Below are 20,975 nucleotides of genomic sequence, written 5' to 3'. Positions count from 1 at the left end.
TGCTTTTGTTATTAAGTGTATTTGCATGCATATTCATTTTTTGTTTTAGTTTGCAATGATGTTTTTGTTGAGTGTATTTTATATATCTTTTCACATGTGGGACCATGGTGGAAATAGGTATTCTCACTTTAACATGCTATTCCTTGGATTAGTATGTTTTGTACACCCACAGATAAATAACAACAACAACAAAATCTAATAACTAGTAATATAATTATATATTCTATACCATGCATGGTCTATTGGACTAAGTCACCACCACAGTTGTATGAAGGTTTAATACACATTGTATGGAGGTTTAATACACATTGTATTAAGCTTTAATACACGTCCTTAATGAAAAAAATCCAAAGATGAATATATGCTGTCTTTGCATTTCAGATATATAGAGAAAAAATACACAAATTAACCTATAGATCTATTTGGGACCCTAAACTAATAATATGAGACTTGCAGGAGTGACCTACTTATATTAGCCCAGTTATTCAGTAGCAGCCTAGTAATGGTCATGTTTTCTGCAGTCAATTGCTTCCTTACAAGTGTGATTATAAAGGCTAAATAAATAAATAAATAAATAAATAAATAAAGTCACACCCACCCACTCATTTCCCACAACCGCCAGCCTCCTCAAAAATAACAGAGAGGGTTTTCCAACCACACCACTCTCCGGCATCTGCAGCGGTATCAGGTGCATCATTCGCTGCAGGGCTACAGGGGAGGAGTTACGGCCAGGTCACACCCCCACAGCACTTGGTCCTTAGAAAAAAAAAAAAAACTAAGGAGCGCACAACCCAGCCGTCAGTGCACACTGGTAGAAAAATATGATCCCGAGAAGAGCGGCTGCTGCGTTTCAACACTCAAGACAACAATTTCATTGCGACTAATTTCAATTGAAATCTCAGACCATCGCTCAGTCTGGTCCTTGTTGAACTATTTTCCTCTCCATTCCCTCTCTCTCTCTCTCTCTTTCTTTCTTTTTTTGCGCTGGATCTTTCGTGCCAAAAAATGTGTGTGGAGAGCGATGGATGTGAGATTGAAGGCTGCAGTAGTTCGGATGAGGTGCGCACGCTGTCGGGCAGCATGAGCCCCGCACTGAAATCCAACCCGGACCTTCACCCGTGCAAACCGGGGCAGAAATTCCGCGCCGCGCTGCTCAGATGCCGCTCACCGGCTGTTGCTGCCGGGATCCTCAGCTTTGGGAACGTCCTCAATTACATGGATAGATACACTGTAGCCGGTAAGAGACCTGTCTTCTCTCTTTTTGTCACAGCTAGAATAGGATTTTTTTTTATTAATCAAAGGGACTCCAGCAAAGAAAATAGAGCATCTTTCTTCATTTGCTGGACATTGTACATGCATTAATTGCCTGTGAGCTGTGTCAGTCAGTGAGGAGCTGCCATCAGCTCACCTTAGCTCAGACGGGCGGAACAATGGGCTTGCCTAAATGCAGTGGACAATCTGCTAAAACCACTAGGCTGTTATGTGTTTTCATGGTTGTACAGAATGTGTGAACTGTGATTAAATCAAACAGATAGATGTCTTCGCTATCACTCAGGAAAATGTTTGACAGTGCTGATTTTTTTTTTAACCCCGGGCTGGTAGATAATTGCAGATCGATCAATTAAGGCGATCAACTCTCCATCCAGAACCTGACTGCATGCTTTTGCACTATGTGTGTGTGTGTGTGTATGTTTGTGTGTGTGTGTGTGTGTGTGTGTGTGTGTGTGTGTGTGTGTGAGATGTCGCTGTGGGCTCATCTTTGAGACTGCAAAATGAGAGAGAGAGAGAGAGAGAGAGAGAGAGAGAGAGCGTATCACTATAAAGAATCAGTCATTAGTTCCTCGCCGTTTCTGGGAGCGATTTAGTCCACATCTAATAGGCTGTATTTTGCTCTCTGTGAGATGCTGTGATGAGGCCATGTGGTGTTAATCCTCCTCAAGCGTCCTGTATTTTCCCACTGAGATATTGAACCAAGCACCCTGGTTTACAGATAGAAATTAAGCCCGTGCTATTGGAGAGTTTGATTTAGGCCTAATTATGGAATTGATGACTAATTGTGACAAAGATGACTAATTATAGATAAAAAAAAAAAAAAAAAGTTAGTAAGATAATGGGCAAATTTTGAAAAGCAAAATATTTTTCAGTCTATATTGGAAGGAAAATATTTTTATAAAAGAGATATGAAACTGAATCAGTTCATTAAAATAGTCCACTTCTTACATCATGTTCTGGCATGTTTTTAATTTCATTTTCTAATTGTACACCAAGAGTTATGTAACCCATTGTTCTGGTAAATGACTAAGACTTTTATCCTAATCTTTGTATGTAGGTGACTGTGTTTGTATTTACTTATCAAAGCTTGGACATTGGACTGTGGCACTGAATGGGTTAAGATATTGCTGCAGAGTGGAGAATGGAGGGAAGTGTGTTCATGGGGAGAGTAGATTCTTCTGTACAAAGAGATGCTTTCCTGAGTGAAATGCAGTTTTATACTGATGCACTTACTGATTGACTAATAACTTGATATAATCACAAAATAGTATACTTGTGATATTTATAGTATCCTTTTACGTCTTGACTTATTAGCTGCTACATATCATATCAGATATGAATCTTTTTGAAATCTACAAATCTGAATACAATGTTGAATTTTCCTCTGTGGCTCCTGGCAGAAAGGAGTGGCTAATGCAAACAGAACAATGTGTTCACTTAAATGGTCACATGCCTACATCTTATCATCCTGAAGACTGCAGGTCCAGTCTGTCAACTGTAAAGAGTTTAGCCACAAAGCCTCGGGCACCTGAATGATCATTGCATCGCGAGGCTTTTAGCTGCTCAACCTACAGCCACGCTAAGATTGTGTTGATGTACAGTGGCATATCTAATCTTAGCATCTTCAAGCACCACTCAGTCAGAGCAGATAGCTTGAAAAAAGCCACATCTTCATCCTCAGTCATGGATGAGTAAGTCTCCCTACACCTCTAAATTCTTTGCTCAGAGGAAACAACTCTTTTCTCCTCTGTCCTCTCCATCATGATCCTCTAAACTGCCTCTGCTCTTTACAATATCTTACGAATAGCAAGGGTTCAAATCCTCTGCTAAGCCGTTAACTTTGCTGGACCTCTGAGCGCATGCTGTGCAGTGACAGGAGGAAGAGTGACTGAAGAGAGATGAGGGGAAAGTGGGAAAAGGGGGAAGGAAGGGAGCGCGGGATGATGGGGTTGAGGGAGGGAGGAGTGGGGGAGGCTGTGTTGAGTGCATGTGGCGCAGAGGGGTCCCTTCCCATCCCACCTGAACGCTGCTCGATTGTTTTGCATTATGCATGGGCAGCATGTGCACCGGACCCTCGCACAGAACGAGGACCAGCAACCATGTGCAACCAACGTAACTAAAACATACGGCATGAGCTTATCTGTCATCTTCCCTCTTGCTCCGTCTCCTTCTATCTTTCTTCAAGGCTTTCTCTCCCCTCCTGCTGTGTGAGCTACGTTGCAGTAGTAATTAGGTTGTGGAAGCAGCGCATCTGTGTTGATAGCAGAGTGTTTTCTCCAAGTGTGTGTGTGTGTGTATGGAGGCAGAGCTGCGTGATGCGTCAATATAATATCAATATGGTGCACTATATTAGATATCATGGGGGATTTTAGTTATTGACTAATGAGATGTCTGTCTTAAATTTTGTCTTTTTCTGATTCAATATTTGAGCTTATTAGACTGCTGTAAGTGGCATAAAGTGTCAGTTTGTCTGCTTACAAACTGACGGTCATTTCCTATCCTCCGTTCCATTGCCGCCTCCTTCTTCCTCATGCACCATCAGGATTCGATCTCCCGTTTGAGCTTCTCGTCTCTATCCGCTCCGCTTTCTTCTTCTCCTGCTTTCTTTTTCTCATTCAACCCCCTTCAGTAGCAGGTACCCAAAGTGCATCCCAACTCATAGATCTTAATGTCAATTAAGCAAGCATGAGCGCACATCCACAGAAAGCAAACACACATTAGAAAAGCTTCCCTCCACCATTCCAAGAGGGGCTGAATGAGAGAGGGGAGTTGTGAGGGGAGGGGCCGGCTGCTGCAGAGGCAGAGGAAAGTGGACGCAGTATGCAGGCAGCGTTGAGCCGGAGCGATGCCACCCCCCTCTTACCCCCCACAACGTCAAAAGGTCTTTGTACCAACAGCCATTACTGTAGTGTGTGTGGATCACTAAAGCATTGTCGCCGAGACAGAGGGTGACCATTCCAGACACCGGGGCTATTCTGCTCCACAACAATGATGGGAAAATTGCACCCAGCATTGCACAGCAGTGTCACAGACTTGGTTCTTTCTGTTAATCCCTTGTGTCGGAGGTGAAGCCACACACACACAAACACACACACACACACACAAATAAAAAAAAAACAACACATACGTAAAAAATGCAGTTTATGGTTCCAATATTTGACATCCAAGATGATGGTGAGAACCACAAAAGAAGGGAGAAGTCGCAATGTGTTTTTTTACGGGAGGTTGTTTGTTCTGGATTTGACAGATTTACTGCCAATATCCTTTATACAAGACTTGAATATTTAATACCACCACTTTGTGAGGAGGGACAGCTTCAAAACAAAGTAATTACATATTGGAAGGCATTTCTTAGATCATAGCAGGGCTTTAGAATGAGGGAAAACACACTGTATTGAGTCATTTGAATCACAAAGGAAGAAAGTAAACGTCATGTAATAAAATGCAAGTAAATATATATATTTCTAAATTTCTTTCATTCTTTCCATTACATTTTCTATAATGAAAACAAATGACTGTATTTACTTTTCCATCCCATAAACTGATCTTTCTACCTGTCTTAAGTGCAATTTCAATATTTATTCATTTTTGTAATCCAGTGTGTTCAGCTTGGGATCATCAAGGGGTTTCAAGCAGTTTAAATTTCTGCAATTTTCATATTTCTCTGTTGTGGGATTGGCAAACAAACAGGTGATCTGGTTTTTGTCAGACACACTTATGTGAACAGGCACAGAGGACACCGCTATTAAGTTTCAGGGATGCCGAAGAGAAGGAGGGTGTGAATGACAGCACTGTGAGTTTGACTTTAGGCTCAGCTGTTCAGCTGGTGGGTCAAATCTGACCTGGGACTCTCCTTCAGAAGCTTGTACTCATTTTTTACGACTGTCTGATGCAGACAAGACAGAAATGAGGAGCGTCTAGGACATTTGAGCGTGTCCTTACGTGTGGTTGCTTGAGGAGGTCGATCACTCACTGCTCATAGCATTTCCAAATAGCAGAATGCAGGTAAATCAGATCTGACCAAGATTGGATTGGCGGCCAGAGTGACTGGATGAATTACGATGCCCCGGCTGGGTCACTGTGTCAAGCCTTTTGGAATCAGCCATATAACCCACAGCCACTCATATTCGATTTGCATTTTAGAGTGCATAAGAGCTCTGAGATTTAGAGGACCACTACGTTTAATTTAATTTGAGGTGGCTTTGAAACCTTAAATCCTTTGTTGGTCTCTCTGTAGTCCCACAGCAGACAGTCCAAGCTCCTCGACAGCTTATCATAAAGAGGGGATTAGCTGTTTTTTTGAATATGAGGATATGTGAGGCAGACACTCTGCACTTAAAGTTATTTACTTGGCAAGTAAGTCAACCCTGATCTCCGTTAACTCTAGCCACCCCCCTGCGTGCACCCAAAGTCATCCCCTTCTCAGCCAGCAAAGGGCCAATTTGAGGGGTACTGACTGCAGCCTAATCTGACCGGGAATGTTGGGGAGCTGCAGATTAGTGCTTCCTCCAGGCACCTTAAGCTGAGTTGTCTCAGTCAAGCTGTCACTCTAGGAATACCCCAAAATAGGGTCACATCCTTTTGGACAAGTGCAGGACCTTTGCATGTGAACTTTTGGAGTCTTGCATTGTAGACACAGATGACCGTGTGGTAATAATCCTCTTAAGGCAAGCTCTTTGTCACACAGTAAGAAAGATGTAGCCATCCATCCAGTCTGACAAGCTATGCAGATTCATTCCTGATAGCTACGTCCGGTTCCTTTGTGGTCACTCATTATTACTGTCCTCACTATTCCAGGGCATTCCTCTGCATTACCATTTCCACTCAAGGCAAAAGGCAGGGTAAATGTTGAGTGTATTTCCTGCCTTCTACATGTTCTTTCAATCTGTCCCAACCTAAAGCATTCTCTCTGCTGTGAACATGCTCAAAATGTAGGAAGCAGCACAGCTTTCGGTTCCACAGATGCTTGAAAAGAAGAGAAGTGAAGAAAGCGTTGGTGTTTTTCAGGGACATTCAAGTATTAATCAAACTTAATGCTGATACAAAATTAGATAAGGGTGTAACTATGAAGTTTGGGGTTTTTTTGGCTGCTGGTTGAAAGCCGTCACCGCGGATCTTCTCAGTAACAAGTGTTGGAATATGTAGTGGGATATGTCAGGAAAAGACAATAGAGGAAGTGTCTCCTCACTGCTAAACTGTGTGAGAGGCGGTGTGGGCCATGCTTGAGTTGCTTTGGGGTTTAGCTGTTGCTTGTTTGACTCTTCTCCCAATTTCACCCTCCCTCGTTTTATAGCGTTCACATTAAAGGTCTCTGAACAATAGCAGAGGCATTAAAAAAGATGGAGAGCCCTCTAGTAATTTATTTTATAGGGTTACTGCCTTTTTCTTGCAGTTGCTTTTTCCATCTGATGTTGAGCTGTTTTGAATTAGACAAACTGCGCTGTACAGTAAGAATCCTTCATCATCATCGTTTCTGCACATTTTTTACTATACATCAACACCCGCCCACCCCCCCCGAATCTTAACATCTTTTATTTCACTGTTGACAGCAAAATACTGACATTATTCAACAGATGTTATTAAATGGAGTCATTAACAATTACTTGATATCCTACCAAGTGGACTTTTCCAGACTGTTTTCCCACAGATCTCCCAGTAATCTCTTTATGTCTATATCCTAAAGTGCCATTCCCACTGCTGTGAGAAAACAGTCTGTGTGTTCTTTAGGCTCCGATTTAGCCGACGTCTGTAATAGTAACCAGTGGAATTAGACGGAGCTCCTTCCTCTGCCAGTACACGCCCTTTCATGTGGCTACTCCAGATTTCACCATCAAGCAGACGCACTGCCCTAGCAGCAGCAGCTTTTACCCCGTGACCCCCGACTAGGAATGCAGCGTTTCATGGTCCCGCTGATGGTCACTTTGACTCTTCCCCCTTTGTACAGCTGTTATTTAGGCATCACCCCAGCCTTGTATCCTACCATCACTCATCACAATTATGAGGCCATTACATGTGTTGCATTCTGGAGAGGATATTTTTACTCAGTGCTGGCCAGGCTTTAGATCCCCACATCCATTTAGCACTAGAACAAAGCGTCATGTTTTTAACAAGATCCAGTATCAGGCAAGGATCTGAGTGGCTGTTTCAACACACAAAGCCTTTTCTTATCATTTACATACTTATGTGTTTGACATCTAGTAGCCTGATGAGTTAACTTTTAAAAGGCAACAGTGCTTGCTCAAGCTGCTTGTTAATCTTTGACACGTGAAGGTGAGTGGCAGCCTGATAATCATTGCAATCAGAGGAGTGTGTGTGCACATAAAGGGTTGTTTTCTTTGGCGTTGTATCTTCCACCTACAGAGTTTGCTTTGGGTTTACAACCATAAGATCTGATAAAATTCAGTCCAGTTTTCGAGTTGGAATGACAATGAGATTGAGTCAGGAGCAAAAGCAGAGGGATTCTCCCGGCCTCTCCAAGCACCCAACCGCAATCGGCCCCCGTGTTTAAAAGACGCCCCTCCCTTCCTGCCTCATTATCTACGAAGATTGGAGTGTTTACCTGCAGAAAGCGCTGTACTTCGTCTCTCCAGGCAGAGGGCAAGATTGCAGGAAAGGAAGGAGGAGAGATTTAGGATGTGTTGTGCACTTTGCTGTGTTTGACACGCTGTCAAATAACAGCTCATCCCTGTTTAAAAAATGTGATAGGAAAAAATTTGGTTTCCTCACTCCCTGCATTCCGTCTCTTTTGATTAGCACTGTAAATTTGAACAGCCTGCTGATGTTGTTGAAATAAAATATACGAAGGTATTTGGATTGTTTGTACCTTAATAATGTTATAGATAACATTGAGCAAGAGTAGAATTGTGTTATTTTACAGTAGAAGAGTCAAAAACAGACCGGTTTTTATTTTGTCAGACGGCTGACCTTTTCGCTGCTTAGACTACTCTGCGCATTTCCCTTTCCTCCAGCCACCCAAAACACTCTGTGACATTCACATCCATTTCAACACACATACCAAGAGAAAAATACAGGGAAAAAAAAACCAAAACAAAGCAACATAAACAAGTGAAATTTCTGTGTTGTGAAGGTCATATTCAAATGTTCCCCTGAGCCCGGTGCTTTGGCGGAGGCCACCGAAATTTGAGGTGGGGAAATGGAAATGGAAGACCACTGAATCTCTATCTCATATCCTTGCGACACACACACTCAGAGACCCTGAATATTGATCAACAGAACAACAGCTTGGAATTTGTTACAAGTGATGAAATTGTAATGTCCTAAGACACACTGAAATTGGATTTTTCTCGGACACATTAACAAGTTGTTCTTGAGAGGATCGGAATCTAATATTGACCTGTTACACCCTGTGGTTGTGAAAGCAGACCTGCAGCTAGCAGTAATATTAGCTCTCAGCTTCTGAAAGCTCCCACAGCTGCTAGAATAATATTTAGAGTGTTTATTTACAGCAGCCCTATATTTGAAAAGCTTCCTTATTGAGGAAAAATTTAATCTTTTCCCCAATTAACATGTGATAGAGCAAACAGTCGAGCCTGGCAGAGGGATTACGTAATGTTTTATATTCTCCAATCAGGCCCGGGATGAGGTCTTGTGTGTGTTTGCGCATATTTGTGAATATGTTTCATCAGCTCTTTTTCTGATTTCATTTGTGGTTATCTGTCATGTCGTCGGAGTGAGATGAGACTGCAGCAGGATTTTCATTACTGTGTTTGTCGTATGCATTACTGTGTTTGTGGGAAAAACCAGGGTTGAATGAGGGCGCTGACCTCTGTCAAAGACTTAGATCTTTCTGTTAATGCCTTGGGTCAGAGGTGGATACACACACACACACGCGTACACACAAGCCCTCAGTGTGTCTTTCTGCTGTAAAAAGGCTCACACTTAGGATTGAATTCCTATGAGAATGTGTTGGTTTTGTGTTTCCAAGACATCAGTGCTGTCACAGAGACAAATGACATATGTGATACATGTGCATATTAAACCTAATTTTGGACTATAGAGTCTGGCAGCATCACATTACCTTTTCCAATCAGTCCAGCTTCTAATTTAAACTCTGGATAAAGTGGCATTGCACAGCTTGATTAGGCGGCAAGTAGACTTTTACAACTGTGTTTTTTTCTGTTTGCACTGTGGGAGAATTCCCCTATTAGACAATGACAGGCTGAGATTAGGTTTGTACACCAGAATGGTTGGTCACACGTCACTGCCCAGGGTAAATTATTACAGTGTTATTTTGATTCTCCAGCACCATAAACGTTTACTGGTCAATGTCTAAAAGCATAACTCTGCAGGCAGGCTGTCACCACAGCACTTCAAAAAAGACATTCATGTATTTATAACACTGAACATATAATATTATACATCTTGGCTGAATCTGTTGCTGAATGTGGTTGTTGCAATTGTTTTTTTTTCTACATGATATAGATATTATTAGATTATTAGTGGTGTTCAAGAGACAAGACTGCAGACTACCACAGTAGCCCTTGCTGACGTGCTGCGGTAAGCTTGTTGTCACATTTCCGGTTGCCAGCTGTGTTACTGTTAATTTTGCTATATTCTTTATTAATGTGGATAATTACCTGCCGTACTTTTAAACTTACACTAATTCTGCTCAAGCACTCTTGGTTCTCTCCTTCTTTTAGCGACTCTCGCTAATCCCACGGCTGGTTACACGCTATTCAGATCTGCTAGCTACTTTATCTTAGCAGTTTAGCTTACCAGCTAACGATGGCTTCCCTCTCGGCCCTTCACTGACCTGCTCTCTCTTGCTTGGTGTGTCTTGTATTTAGCTATTCCTCTTTCTCCTTTGGTGAAAATGGTACATGTAATAAATGTTCTGTGTTTAATTTCTGGAAGCATGGCCTTAAGCAGAAGCCCACACTTCACCACCACTCAGCGACACACCCGCTGAGAAACCAGCTCTGATTATTAGCGGCTCTATCGTGAGAAACGTGAAGTTGGAGACACCAGCGACCATAGTCAAATGTATTCCTTGGGTCAGGGTGGGCGACATAGAGTCCCATTTAAAATTACTGGCTAAGTATAAGCAAAAATATGGTAAAATCACTCAGTCCTTGTGAAATCAATCAGTTTCGTAAGGTTCTGTGCTTTTACCAGTACTATTTACCTAATGCTTCCTGTAGGTAATATTACTAGGAGACACTCCATAAATTTCCATTGTCACGCAGATGATACCCAATTATGTTTATGAAGTCATATGAAACCAATCAGTCCACTTCTTAAGGACATAAAGACCTGGATGACCTGCAGTTTCTGCACTAAACTCAGACAAAACTGAAGTTATTGTGTTTGGCCCTGAACACCTTAGAAACACATTATCTAATAATATAGCTACTCTGGATGGCATTACCCTGGCCTCCAGCACCACTAGGATTTTTGTGCATTCTCAGGTAACCTTCGGTTGCAGACCACCTGCTGTCCCCTTGGTCCAGCTTGAAACCCACTGCTACTACTATTATTATTAGTCATATTTCTATTATTATTATTGTTTTATTGTTATCATTGTTGTTGCTGTGCTTCTCTACGTCTCTCTATCCCCTCTCCTCCTCCTTCTTTCTCTACCAACCCAACCAGTCAACACAGATGGCCGCCCACCTAGAGCCCGGTTCTGCTCGAAGTGTCTTCTCTTTAAAGGGGAGTTTTTTCTTGTCGATGTCGCCAAGTGCTTGCTCATGGGGGAATGTTGGGTCTCTGTAAATTGGGAAATGTGCCTTGAGATAAATTCTGTTGTGATTTGGTGCTATATAAATAAAGTTGACTTGACTTGACTTGACTAGCCCATGTTGTCATTCAGGTTGCACAACAGTGCAAAGCTTAATACATATTTCTCAGTATAGTTTAATGGCTGACTGATAAGTGTGTCAGGCCTTAGGCTGTGTACTGTGCTGTAGGTATGTAGGCTGCTCTTTAATGAAACAGACCCGGTATGTAGAGGAAGTTAGAGGAACAATAAAGATGGCTTGGTGTGGTTTCCCACGCCAAGAAGAGCTCAAACACACCTCATGTGGTGACACCTTATATGATTGAGAAATTTGACTGAAATGTTATCAAATTCATTGTTGGAAATGGGGTCAAATACTTTATTTTTATCATGAGTTCAAACACATTGTCAAAGAAATAGGGTTGTGTTTAATTTCCACAAGGGATTTAATATGGTATCTGGGGTCGTTCTTTATAAGTTTGTGCAAAAAGACATATTTGGGTTTCTCAGAGTGTTTGATGAAATAGCAGAGGAAGTAATGAGATGCATATCTAATTCATGAGACAATGAAAGATGAAGCCCACGGCCTTAGCTAAACTGTCCTCCCCATAACCGGGCTGAAATTGAGTTGGAAATTAGCGGCTTTCCCCTTGAATGAAGACACAGTGTGCGAGGGGCATCAGTCAGATAGTTATTGCTTTTGAGTAATGTGTGTACAACTATAGAGAGGTCACCTTGATGGCATCTCAGAATAAAAATGCATTCATATGTCTGATTGGTCTTCCCTCTGGCTGCTATTCTGATGGGAATTCAGGAGGAAACCTGAAGATGGAAAAATAACATGTTTTGCATTCATATTTACACATCTCTAAATTCCCAGGAGTCAATACAGTGTTGAAGTAGTTTTAGAAGGGTAGAATGTACACATAGTTACATAGTTAAATTGTACTGGATGGGAGTGATACAGTATATCCCATTAGTTATGGCCCGAATGGAGTAGTTGTGGCTGCAGCGGAGAATTGTGACTGATGCATAGGAACAGAAGCAAAGCCCTTCCTTGTTTCATCTGTCATATTTACTATCTGCTCGATCCAGTCGAACAGTCTTGTAACAAAATGGACAATAAGTCACATGGCATGGTTGTGGTGACATCCCAGGGCTAGACTCAAGAAACCCGAGACACAGTTAGTTCCTAATGACACTGAAGTATCTGGTTTTCTTTTCTTTACTAATTGTCACCAAAAAGCGAGGTTGATTACATATGTTGTTTGCCTCACATCTTTGTCCACTTGGGCTCTGATGAAGACACAGGAGTGTCGCAACGTTAGTCTGTTCACACAATTTTAGGCTGTGAATGAATCGTTGTGGTTCAGTCCCTTTTGTTCTCTGTCACCAAAAAATACCATTCCAATTAAAAATTCTTAAAAATGTCAGTTCAAAATTTTTAGATTTTCTTCTTGAACAGTAAAAGCCAAAAAACAACGTGCCATAAATATTAGCCCTATAAGATGGAGCCCTGTTGTCTCCCTGTATTCTCCATTTTACGGAGCTTAAGCACTGTGATTGTCCATAGAAAATAGCTCTTTGATGCTAAACTGAGCTGAAAATACAAATCTTAACCAATTTTCTTGTCTTTTTATCATGGCTTGGGATCACTTTGCACCCTCTCTTTTCAAGAAACAGCATGCGGGTCTAGACAGTCAGTTTGACAGCCTGAGGACATCTTATAGTTACGCTTTGCAGTTCACGCTGTGGCTGAATCAAGGGTAAGTCAGATGAAGTAGATGAGTCAGGTGTCAAGCAGAGAACACAGAAATATATTCTTTTTAAGGTAGAAAGATACAGTATCAAAAAATGAAGAATTTTACAGCCTGCTGCTTTATCTTCAGATAATTAATTGAGTAAATGAGTGTTATTAAGTAAGCTAATCTAACAAAGCTTGTCTTGACTGTACAGTTTATGATAATTTTGCAGCAGTTTCAATACCACCCATAACGGATTCCTCACATCCTCATATTGAGAGAGAATATAACCACACATAGACCAGAGGTCAAATTGAGTGGAGAAATGAAATCTCATTAGAAAACACTACATAATGACTTTAATCCTCAACAATGTTATGTAAAAAAACACTCGGATTACTGACAGGATTTCTCAGATTCACATGTGCTGGTGCTGGCTGTCTGCTGCACGCACACACACACACATATGTGAACACAAGTGAACTTTTACCTGTAATTTTTAATGGAGATATTGTCCATATATTCACATAACCCTACATTACACAGAATGGTGGAGACAAGAGTGTAGTGTATTTGTGTGTGTCTCTGTGTGTATTTTTAGCCACACTAGCAGCGTGTCTATGAGGATGGCAATTTCAATTGGTTAGTCAGTCTGTTTGTGTGTCCATCTGTTGGTTGGTTGGTTGGTTGGTCACTTTGGTCCAGACTAAAATAGCTCAACAACTGCTGGGTCAGTTGGCATGAAATTGGCATGAATTTTTCTTGTGTGTTATCATCACTTTAAAATTTTAATTAGTCCAATACTTGGGTTTATGGCCAGATAACTGCAAAACATTCCCATCAACTGTATCTGTATCTGTTTTGTAGCCTAATAATTACGAATTAGCAAATGTTAGCAACATGCTAAAGTAAGATAATTAACATTGTAAACATTATTTACTAAACATGAGCATAGTGGCACTGTCATTCTAACCATTAAAACAATTTGAAAAAAGGGTCACATATCTTTTGTCTTTTATCCTTTTCAGTAACACACTAGAAATTACTAGAAATTACTACATAATTACTTGAAAAAAACATTTCCCATGCAAACCCTCTTCTCACCCACTCTATATCGCAATGAATGAATGTCATTAGGCAAATACAGCGACTCTACTAGTTTCATATTCAATAATGAAAGGCGGCACTTCCCACCATTGCTCATATCTCAAAGTAAATGAAAGAATGTTAGAGGAATTAAAGCACAATATGGGCAAATCATGTATAATACATCTGTCTAGTGTTGGGTTGATGATATAAATGGGTCAGATCTGAGGATAAACTATATATCAAAACCTTTGTTTACCCCTTGCATCAATAAGCATCAAATTGACTCCCAGCGTGGGAGTGTTTGTGGGATAGCTTGCTTTTGACCTTTGGTTATAATTGTCTGACAACTTGAGAGCTCATTTCATCCTGGTTATATTTGCCATTGACAACATGTGTGTTAATATTTGTTGTGCCATTGAGGATGGTTTCTGGGATCATGTTTAAATGGACTAAGACTCAGCCAGCTAAATATAAACTGGTTATAAACTCTGGGCATTTTTTGTGAGTTTGCCAATCGCTCGTCAATATCACTTCTCTTTTAAATAAAACCGGACGCTGTTTAAGCCTCTCTTAACAATTTTCTCCGGTTAATGTGGCTCCATTTCAAAATTCCACATCAATAACACTCCTCCAGGTTCACATTCAAGGTTGAGTTCAACTGCTGTTCAGTATTCCTGAGAGACGCTGGTGTGAACAAGTGCAGCTCACGGAGATCCCCTGGCAGTCAGACAGTCTCATCTCAAATACCGTTGCTTTGCTTCACTGCATCTTTTTCCAATACATCTAATGCATTATCTCATACGAACAAGTGGGCTAGCCCCTGGATGTATTATTGATGAGCTATAGGTTTAGTCTGTTCCCTTGATGCTTCACCATGCATCCTCTCTACAACCATCAAATATTTAGCACATACTGGCTGAGACTAATGCACCGCAGCCCTTGAGCTGAATTCAAGCTTTTGATTAGTGAAAGAAAATTAGGTAAAAAACAAAAGGCCTATTAATCAAAGTGGTTAAGTCTGGCAAACCCACAGGCCTTGAATTTGATTTTGCCCCAGTTTGGCTGCATCAAATTTTAAGAAGATTAGAGTGAAAGCTGTCTCAAATGTGAGAGGTTTTATGACTGAAATAACAGCATATTCATCCTCACACACTGGCCAGAGTTCTGATTTGATTATATTCATCTTGGTGTATGATAGTGCTGTATTGGTTAGTAAACTATCTCTGAACTATCTGTAAGCGCTGACATTAGCGGAAACATGAACTAAAACAACGAGTTTTACTTTCTGTTTGAACTTACTTTTTTATAGCAAATGCAATTATTTGAATCGGAGTACAAGTGGGAAGTGAATGCAGTTAAAGGAAACTAAAACTCTTAAATTTAACGGACTCTTGACATGGCATCCACACGTTAAAGTCAGCAAAATACAAAAAGAAACATGAACTGAAACCAGCAGTTAAACTTACTCTTACTTTTTTTAGGATCTACTTTACAATTTTGACTACAACTGTTATAATGGTAGTGAGTCACGGGTTTCAGAGAGAATTTTAAGCTTGGAATCGTGGAAAATAGAGTGAGCATTGGGGGTGTGGTCATGTTGTTACAGTACAGATATCAGTGAGAATATGACATATGATTGAAAAAATCCAGTTTGAATTATACATCCGTGAGTTTTCAGGCTTACTCATGACTGAGGAGTTTGTTTGTGCAGTGTTAATGTCAATTTTAGAGCGCTACATGACCCCAAAACTCTTTTAGCATTAGCCAACCCCAAGAAGAAACAAAACACAAAAAACTAAATCGAACAACTAAACTGAATGAATGTGCAAAGAAAATAAACATATTATTTGCTCTAATACCCAGAATGTGAGTGTCATACATATTATGTTTTATGTGGGGTTTTCTCCTCTGCATCAATCAAGACCGTAGCTGCATTTCATTAACATGACTCAACTCTCAGATGGATATTTTTTTATTTCATTCATTTCATTCAATTTTTTTTACATAGCAGCCCTAACCCATTTGTGTTTTAGACTATGAACAATGAAGCAGGACTGGGACTTGTTGATTTTATAGAGGAATCCATCTCTTGTACAAGCTCCGTGCAGGCTGCTCTACACTGTTTCCCAGACATCTGCACTGCAGCACGTTTCCTTTCTGTGTGGCAGGGAGAGGAAGTGGAATGGAAAAAGCGCTCCCCCGCCCACTGCAGCCACATGGCAAGGGAGGAGAGCAGTCGGTCAGGAGCCCGCCGGCCACAGTCCCTCTGCACTCTGTTGCTCTCTCTCCGCGCTGTTTCTTACCGTCTCTCACATGCTCAACTCTAAAAATTGGTCACAAGAACAACCCCAAACATGCACTTTCTCCTCACTCATTACGTCCCCCCTTTCTCTCTCTCCCAGACTATTTATACTGACAGGGGTGAGACATGAAAAGATCACCCCTTTGCAGGAATGGAGGGGAAGGATCTGGCCACATCAGCAAAGCGGTTCACCGCTGCCCGTCACACTCTGGCCAGAATGAATGACTTCCATCCATTGGCTCCCTTTCACTCAGACACACACACAGTGAAACCAGGGGAAAGGGGAACACATACTCACATATACTATATACATAAACAATGGAAACATATGCTTTACAAAATTCAACTCTGTCTGACCTGATGTAGCTACCACCTATTTCTTTGCCCCTCTCGTCTATCTGTGTGTGTGCGTCTCTCTCTTAACACTCGTCGCTGTTAAATTGGACTGCTATTCTCTCCTTCCTCTTAGCCTAGTTTCTCTGAGCAGAAATAGAACCAGGGGGCCAGAGATCCACCAGTCTCTGCTGGGGATTTGATATGAAATCTGTCCTCTCTGTGTATGGCTGTATGGGTGTGGTGTGTGTGTGTGTGTGTGTGTGTGTTCATTTATGGTGTAATTGTGAGTGTATGGTGGTCCCAGAGGAGCAATGCCGGCAGTGTGCGTCACCACACGAAAGCTTGCCTTGCAGAAACAGCATGTTGTATCCTCATTTAAAGGTTTCCTCTGGATCGCGCTCTCGTGTTGTTTTAACTGAAGACTTTGGGCTCACCTCCAATAATCACAACAAATACCTGTGCGGTGGTGTCAATATGAGGTTTGGAGTTTTTATGTGTTGTTATCTTCCTGCGAGCATGATGCCACAGAAAAAAAGAAAAAAATGTTTTCCTCTCTTTCTGGAGCTACGTTGGTTTACAAATCCCAGCCTGCAGAGTAAATAAACAGTGAACTGGTGGCCTTATAATAGAAACGGCGATGAGTGAATGAAAGTACTATTCATATTGAAGAATGATCATTCACCATTCACTGCTGTAAATGCAGCATTTGTGGTATGCTCACCAATTTGAGTCATTTCTTCTTGAGCTACGCTGAAAAAAGTGGCCATAAAGGCGGACTTTATGAGAGGGTGGAATAAGTCTCAGCTCCACACTGCACCCGACTTTGTGTCAACTCTGTGTTTAGACTGCCGTAAGGGACTGCGACCGCATAGTGTGTACAGTTCAGCATCACAAGAAATCCATGCAAGGGGTACTTAAGCTACAAAGAATACATAAAACTGTGCTATTACATACCGCAAAACAAGTCGGTTGACTAATTTTACGAGCCCTAAACAAATGTACTAAAGGGCAGCTTTCAGTTAGAATATAAATATAATATAAAATAATATAAATGACTTTAAAACCTCCAGACTCATTGTTTACCCACTTCTTTGAGCTTGCTTTCTTTTGGTGTAAAGGTGAACTGAGGGAGTGTATGGTACTTTAGGGAGGGAGTGGCTTACAGGGTAGCTGTTAGTGTACATTGCTGCGAGTGCTGTCACCTTCAATGAAGATGCAAGTAGCTGGTGTTATTGTGTGCTGTCAGGAAGATCCACATTCCTGTGATGTTTCTTGCTTGGCATCATGCTCAGATGAACACGGACCCCTGGAGGCCTGAGACTTGAGAAACTCATTAACATTGTTCAATTGAACGGATCAGTGCTGTTAAATTTTCAGTGTTGTCACAACCACAGTGGTGAACTGATACTGTATATAGCTATATTGTAAAATATCCCTCTTTTCACTGTTGCTATGGTATTGCTCTTGGTATTTCTGGCATTGTATAATCACCTGTGTCATTTAGGAACACCTCAGCAGAGACAAGCCTGTCGCAGAAAGGTTGATATTCACAGTGAATTAGAAACAGCGGAGGCAGCTGCCATGAGGAATTTTGAGGGAAGTATTAGAAAAAGACATTTTGGAGATTTGTAAAGCTGAGTTCCTTTGTGGTTTCTCGACCTTTATCTCTTCTAGTGTGCGTACAAGCATTGCCATGGCAACTAAACTGGGTGCTGTCTGCTTGGGCGTGGGTCCGTCTTTGTATTACCTCATCATCTGATACATCACTGATTCCCTCCGTTTATTAAAACATGATCATTAACACTTCCTCAAAAGTCAGAAAAAACATGTTGCCTGAATGAGAAAAAGAGAAGAAAGAGAAAGAGAGTGAGACAATGAGAGGTGCCGCTGAAAGGAATAAGAGATGTAAGAGAAACAGAGAGGACATGCATTAAAAGGCCTCACTGAGAGTAGAGGTGATAGTACTGATAGGCTGCTACACAAACACAGAGCTGCTGGCTCTCTGTAATCCCTTACAGATTAGAACAGTTCATTACACAGCTCGTTGCACTTGAATCCAGTACAATAAACACTGTTGCTTAGATCTGACTTCTATCACCTATTTAAATGGATACACATGTAGCTGCTGGAATACAGAATGTTATGTATATCGTATAGTTTTTTAATAGATCTAATCCTGTTGGATTTGTCCCTACATGACTTTATCACACAGTGGCTATATGGCTCTATTTTATCTAACATCCACTGCTCTGTTTTCCTATTTTTAATTTGCCAGTTCTACTTTTATTGATTGTCTGATAAATGTGTCGTGAGTGTAGACGGGTGTGGCACAGACAAATGCAGACAGTGTCCAGGAGGGACGCTCCACCATCTGGCGTAGGAATCCCCCTCCCAGCAGGCTGTGTGTATGCATTGGTGTGTGTGTGAGTGTGTGTGTGTGTGTGTGTGTGTGTGTGTGTGTGGTGGGTGTGTGTGCGTGTGGCGGGGGGCACTTCTTCCAGGATAATTAGAGTACAGCTGCAGTTGTGTAGTACAGTGTTAAACACCGTTGTTGCTGGTTGACGGGCTTGACATGGGGGGCAGAGTCACTGTCACAGCCAACCTGTCTGCCAAGGTCATGAAGGGATGACAACGTGATGTGTTTTAGGATTATATGTGCTTTCAAGTGTGTGTTTGTGGCAGTGTGTGAGTGATGGTGGCAGATCAAATCAGCTCAGCTCAGCAAAGCCCTTACCTGCTTTCTTATTTTTAAGTCCCCTCGGACACGAGAATTAACTAGATCCCCGAGGTGTATAAATGAAATGTGACATATGCTGTCAGATTCTGATTTCGTCCAACATTCACTCGGACTGGATGCGAATTGAGATTTACCTGCATAGAAATCTAAATTGAGCCTGGCTGCCCTGAAGCGGTTACTGTATAATTGCCATATTGTGTGCTCTCGCTGCTGTAGGAACTGCTAACAAGGAACACAGTTCTACCTGTTGAAGCAGAGGTGATGTAGCTAATTGAACTATGTATTTTTATGTGCTTTTGAGAAATTCTGATTCTCCGTATTGATGATGTAGCTGAACAGTGAGTTTCGCTGAAACTGGGTGATAACTAGCATGCAAGTACTGACTTTAAGTCAGGTAATTATGAAAGGGGAAACAAGAGCAAAGAGTTGTTGCACAAGAATGCTGCCTGTGGTGTGAGAATGTGAGCAGGTGCTTTGACTCAGATGACAGGAATCTGACGTATGTCTCTCCTCCCAGCTCATAGTCCAACCTAAACCTGCCTCTGCATCACACCTTTAAAATCTTTAAAACTTGCGGTGTTCCTCTGTTGACAAAGCAATGCCAGTTCCAAAGATAACAGACTCAACAACAGCTATCATGTCGAGTGCAACCATTTACCTGCTTGGCTTTGATCTTTATCATCATCCTCCAAGACAAAATCCCAGAGGTGACAAGGACATGATGCATATGAGTCACTGCTGAGAGACAGTTACAAAGACACCAGTGCACTACTCTGGAGGTCAGGTTATGCAAGGTTATGCTGGTCTGCTGGGCTCCGAGGAGAGGAGAGGAGCAGACAGATCAGAGGCTGCTAGCTTTTTAAAATGTTAGTCATGCTGCTGTTCCATTTTCATGAGCTGTGTTGCAATCCCCAAGACCAGCCTGCCAGTTTCACAGAGAGCCAGCTAGCACCACCAAGCACACCACATTGCATCTGGACTGCAAGGAGTTCTAGGATAGAGATGCATTATTTCTCTCCTCTTTTCTTTTTTAGAAATAAAAACAGGACTTTGAACCCTTCCAAGCTGGTGGTCTCAAGAGAAGAAGAATTCATTTGATGAGACTTGTAGCTTCTTGTTTACTGATACTTAAAATTGTATGTTTTTTTAAAGGGGTTTCTTTAACCCCAGTTTATCACCCTCTGATCTTCTTCTTCATCTTCATCTTCTGATGTTTACGATGTGTTTAAAGGGTTTATGGGATTCCTTTTACGGGTTTGACAGCATGCTAGCTGCATTGAACACACACTTAATGTTGTAATGAGCACATATTCTCTGTCCTACCTTTGGCTAAGCGCCAGGTGCCATTCACCTCATGATGGCATCAAAGCGATGCATAGTATGTGAATTTTCTCCATTCCGGCATAAATGCTCTTGGGTTACAGTAACAGGATTAAGATAACTTCAAAGATCTTGTGGTTTCTCACAGTGGAGGGGTGTTATGGTGCTGCTGACTGATGAGAGCCACCAGATATATTTAACCTCACACAGTCGGTTGCAGTGTCATCTGGTAAACCCAAATCAACTCCAGTCACTGTGTCGGAGCCGCTCCCCAGAGCTGTTTACATGAGCCAGTGGGAAGCTAATGGTGGATAAAGTGTGTGCGTGTGTGTTTTTTGTGTCAGAGGAAGGTGTGTTTAGCGAATTAACACCGCAAATTGTTTGTATATAACACCCTGCAGCAAAATCTTTTACTAAAATGTATGTCAGCCAAGAGAG

At 41.5% G+C, this 20,975-nt stretch overlaps 1 protein-coding gene across 1 annotated transcript in view; it reads left to right on the top strand.

Moving 5' to 3' along the window:
- Window positions 1–749: 749 nt before the first annotated feature.
- The window catches only part of spns2 (spinster homolog 2 (Drosophila)), a 68,001-nt gene continuing 47,775 nt past the window's right edge, over window positions 750–20,975 (top strand). The window contains exon 1 of the mRNA XM_044370199.1: window positions 750–1,237. Within this exon, the coding sequence (XP_044226134.1) occupies window positions 1,006–1,237 (232 nt within the window). The 5' untranslated portion in view covers window positions 750–1,005. The remainder of the gene's footprint in view (window positions 1,238–20,975) is intronic.

Source organism: Thunnus albacares, chromosome 13 (assembly GCF_914725855.1).
Source record: "Thunnus albacares chromosome 13, fThuAlb1.1, whole genome shotgun sequence".
In the NCBI taxonomy this organism is placed as follows: Eukaryota; Metazoa; Chordata; class Actinopteri; order Scombriformes; family Scombridae; genus Thunnus; species Thunnus albacares.
The sequence above is the reverse complement of the archived record's forward strand: the minus strand, read 5'-3'. Positions and strand labels throughout refer to the sequence as shown.